At 47.6% G+C, this 5,000-nt stretch overlaps 1 protein-coding gene across 1 annotated transcript in view; it reads right to left on the bottom strand.

Moving 5' to 3' along the window:
- Positions 1 to 5,000, bottom strand: part of slc24a4b (solute carrier family 24 member 4b) — an 85,926-nt gene that overhangs the window by 23,219 nt on the left and 57,707 nt on the right. Inside the window, exon 6 of the mRNA XM_056445419.1 lies at positions 2,129 to 2,232. Coding sequence (XP_056301394.1) covers positions 2,129 to 2,232 — 104 coding nt within the window. The remainder of the gene's footprint in view (positions 1 to 2,128; positions 2,233 to 5,000) is intronic.

The raw sequence follows: 5,000 nt of genomic DNA, 5'->3' as shown, positions 1-5,000 counted from the left end.
AGAAGTGGTCGCCAACTCCAGGGGGCTGACTGTGGGAGACGCCGCAGCTGGAGGTGGAGCCCAAGGAGGAGACGGAGAGCTGTAGGGCGAAGGTGACTTCGAAGGTCTCGGAAGGCCAGGGTGGAGTGGATGGCTCACCCGACCGAAGCAACGACACAGGTCCGGATGCCTGCAGTGGTGCCAGAGCGACAGAGGACCGAGGCGTAGCTGGAGGGAAGGAGGAGCTTAACGGAGCTGGATGGATGGAGGGATGAGGCGCAGCCGGAAGAGCGGAGTCCAGAGGCGGAGACAGGGCAGCGAATGACCAAGGCGAAGGCAGGGGGAAAAGGGAGCCTGGTAGAGCCGGTGGGCTGACGGTCCATGGAGGAGATGAGGGAGGAGAGAGCCAATGTGGAGCCGTTGGGTCGGAGGGCCGAGGTGGAGTCTGTAGTTTGGAGGGCGGAATAGATGATGTCGGGTGACAACCTCTGGCTGGCGAAACAGGTAGGCAGGCCCTCAGGGATACCTCCACACATGAGGCTGGAGGGTGAGCTGGGGGACTGGCTGACTGTAGCCGCACTAGAGAAGGCAGAACTCCCACATCTAGCGTTGTTGCCGGCTCACACACCTGGTCAGACGGCTGGTTGAGCTCCTCCTGCTCAGTGGCGTTCTGCTCTGTCACTCTTGATGGCGATGGCTCATGCACCGCGAGTGGCTCTCCGTCTAATAAATCAGATATTATTACCTGTTTTTAAATGTAAGTGCTTATATTTATATTAGCGAGGCTTTGTTATAGTGCAGATAAGGGCGGTCAAATGAGAAGTTCGGGGGGGGGCGTGGTTGATTTGACAAACAAGCATTTGGTTGGAAGCTTGATTCCGCGGCTCCGCCTCTGGCTTCATCAGGCAGTCCATTTGCGCATGCCCAGGCTCCAATTTCAGCAGTCTTTTACGACAGTTTGTGCCAGTCACAAGGCATTTTGCCTTCAAAGCGTTCAATGGGAAAAGGCGTTGTCGCGTCATCCATATTTTTTACAGTCATTGGTAAAAACATGTTATTATATGTTGTAATTTCACATGCCGCTTTTCATTGAGAAGCAATGCAAACAGCTGTCATCATTACAGAACGATTATCTTAATCTCACTATCGGACAATTAAACCGAATTCCAATTTAAACCAAATTTTTTGGGTAGCTAATCAGTGAACTATAACTATGTGTGGTAAACCCTGCTCCATCTAAATGTTGCAAACTAGTAAATACATACTAGTAAATAAGTAAAATATTATATACTGTTTTCATGGCAAAGACTAAATTTATTTTTAAATATTCTATTAAAATTTAAACGCTATTTTAATTATTATTAATATTATATTAATTTGTATATTATTAAAATTTATTATATCATTTAAATAACATTTATTCATTCATTTTCCTTTGGCTAAGTCCCTAATTTATCAGGGATTGCCACAGTGGAATGAACCATCAACTATTCTGGCATATGTTTTACGCAGCTGATACCCTTCCAGCTGCAACCCAGTACTGGGAAATACCCATATACAGTCATTTACACACTACACCTAATTTAGTTTATTTTATTTATGCACATGCCTTTGGACTGTGGGGGAAACTTGAGCACCCGGAGGAAACCCACGCCAACATGGGCAGAACATGCAAACTCCACACAGAAATGCCAACTGGCTCAACAAGGACTCGAACCAGCGGCCTTCTTCCTGTGAGGCGACAGTGCTAACCACTGAGCCACCATGCCACTCTATATAAATAACACCTTCTCCATAAAAAAAAATATAATAGGAAATACTGTACTTGAAACTCACTTGGGAAACTATTGAAAAAGAATTGAAATTTCACAAGAGGACGAATAATTCTGTCCTAAACTGTACATGAAATCCACACATGCAATTTGAGTTCAAAAATAAACACCTTTGTGTGCATTTTGGTTGTTCTCTTTCCACTAATCTTCTTATAACAGAGCCCAAAATCTCAAAAACACTAATGCTTTAACATAATGATGAGTTTTTGATGTGTTTTGGAGCTCTTTAATTCACCATTAGATGGATAGTTCTTTTTTTATGGAAAAATACAATATAGTTGACTTTCAGCCTACTTTTGGAGGAGAAGTACACAAACCTGCCCGGCAAAGATCCCACAAACACCAATAATGCAGAGGATATTGAAGACGGCAGATCCCACGATAGTTCCCACTCCTACATCACCATGAGTGATGAAGACACCTGAAAACACACACAACGCAACGCACAGCTTAACAATGCTTTTCTTTAACATGTTTTCTGCACAAAAAAAAAAAATTTGATTTTTCAAATCAATATACATTTATCTATGTCATGGATTGGTCAGGCTCTCACGACCCCCACTCACGAAGATCACCATCACCTGACTTCTAATGAGCACACAGCTGCATCACATTCACGAGCACCAGATAAAAGCACAGCACTCCAGTCGCTCATTGTCCGGGCTCGTCTCGACGAAAGCGGACAACTGAGCGACCACTCAGCGTAGTCATCCTCAGCTAAAACAAACGATTTACTTACCTGTTCTCTTGTATTCCTCCTAGTCTTCCTGGTCCTCCCGAATCGTCCTGTCTTCCAGTCCTTCCAAGTCTGTGTCATCCTCTGTCAGCTGTATCTGGTGTGTGCTGTCCATCCTCGTGTATTCCTGTTACCCAGCCACGGAGGAAAAGACCCCAACATCATTCTTGATCCTCCTGGCTATCCTTCATGTGCTCCTTGTTGTCATTTATTAAACACCCTAACGTTTCCTTACCTCTGTCTCCTGTCCGCTTCATAACAGAAGCCCGGACCCATAACGACGACAACATGAGCACCCCCGATCACCTTCAAGAGCTGGTGGACCAGTTGAAGCGGATTCTACAGCCACCAGCTCCACTTTCCAACGCACCACCAGCACCGAGCACTTCCGCCTCCACAGTTTCTTCTTCGGCCCTTCCTTCCAGTCCCATGGCCCGACCAGCGCCCTACTCAGGCGGAGCGGGGGAGTGCAATGGTTTTCTGTTACAATGTTCCCTCATATTCGAAATGCAACCTTCTCTATATCCCACAGATAAGTCGAAGATCGCCTACATCGTATCTCTACTCTCTGGACCTGCACTTAAATGGGCTGAGACGATCTGGAACCAAGCCGGGCCGGTCATGAATTCCATCACTACCTTCACGGAGTATTTCAAAGAGGTGTTTGGACGTTCTGATGGGGAAGTAGCCGCTGGAGAGCAGCTGTATCATCTAAAGCAAGGTACTCTATCTACACAGGAATATGCTCTCCGGTTTCGCACTCTAGCAGCTGCAAGTGGATGGAATGAGAGATCGTTGTTGACCACGTACCGGCTCGGCTTGGAACCCACTCTCCGAATCCAACTGGCCACATTAGATGATACAATGGGTCTGGAGAGATTCATCCAACATTCTCTCCGATGTTCCGATCGTCTCCGTTCCTATCAACAGGACACCATCACCCCCTCGTCTGCACTCCTCCAATCGCCTGAGTCAACAGCCTCTCCAGAACCAGAACCCATGATAATAGAGTCTGGAAGACTGACATCAGCGGAACGACAGAGGAGGCTGACCCGGGGTCTGTGTCTATACTGCGGTGTCAGTGGACACACCCGTATGGAGTGTCCCCTTCGTCCCATTCGGACTTCAGTGAGTGTATTCAGTACGAATATTGAACAATGTAAACCACTTACTACCACCGTACAAATAACTACTGCCTCTATTTCTCTCCTTGTCACAGCCCTCATCGACTCCGGGTCAGCAGGGAACTTCATCTCCCAATCCCTCTGTCGTCAACTCCACCTCCGTACTGAGGCGTCCTCGCATATATACCAGATACAACCGATAACCCAGTGCACTCGATCTTCGACCCGTATCCATCGACAATGCGAAGACATCCTTCTTCAAGTGGGGTTGTTACATCAAGAGAGGATTCAATTTCTGGTTCTGGAGGGTGCAAATATGGACATCATTCTAGGGCGCCCGTGGCTGGTGAAGCACGATCCCATCATCTCTTGGGGCACAGGAGAGATAAAGAAATGGGGATCTGGATGTACACCTGCCTGTTTTCCAAATCTCCCTCTTCAAGGTCGGAACCCCATTTCTTTGTTTGCAACATCGGTCGAGAGCCCTCCTGAGAAGCAGTCTATCCACATTCCTAAGGAGTACAGCTCCTTTCATGATGTCTTCTGCCCCAAGAGAGCTTCCCAGCTACCGCCGCATCGGCCATGGGACTGCGCGATCGACCTAGTTCCAGATGCCCAGTTGCCAAGAGGTAGGATCTACCCGCTCTCGCTTCCAGAGAATCAGGCAATGGAAGATTACATAAGGGAGGCTCTGAGTCAGGGGTACATACGTCACTCAAAATCACCAGCCGCCTCAAGCTTCTTCTTTGTGGCCAAGAAGGACGGAGGGCTGCGTCCATGCATCGACTACAGGGTCCTAAATAACGGTACAGTAAAATACCGATATCCCCTTCCTCTGGTACCAGCCGCTTTGGAACAGCTCCGAGAAGCTAAAGTCTTCACTAAATTGGACCTCCGCAGCGCGTATAATCTGATAAGAATACGTGAGGGGGACCAATGGAAGACAGCATTCGTGACCCCTACTGGCCACTATGAATATGAGGTCATGCCTTACGGTCTGGTCAACGCCCCCTTCCGTATGCCAAAACTTCATTCATGAAGTCCTCCGGGAGTTTCTTCACCACTGTGTAATAGTGTACATAGATGACATCCTCATTTACTCCCGGAGTGAGGCCGAACATCGCCAACACGTTGCGGAGGTCCTACACACATTGAGAGAACATCACCTCTACCTCAAAGCGGAGAAATGCTCATTCCACCAGAAGTCGATTCATTTCTTGGGATACATCATTGACCAAACCGGTATACGTATGGATGGGAAGAAAATTGAGGCTGTTCTATCCTGGTCAGAACCCACTTCCATTAAGGAGCTCCAGAGGTTTCTTGGGT

The sequence above is a fragment of the Danio aesculapii genome, chromosome 20 (genome assembly GCF_903798145.1).
Source record: "Danio aesculapii chromosome 20, fDanAes4.1, whole genome shotgun sequence".
NCBI classification, from domain to species: domain Eukaryota; kingdom Metazoa; phylum Chordata; class Actinopteri; order Cypriniformes; family Danionidae; genus Danio; species Danio aesculapii.
Note: the sequence above shows the minus strand (reverse complement) of the source record. Positions and strands in the feature narration are given on the sequence as shown.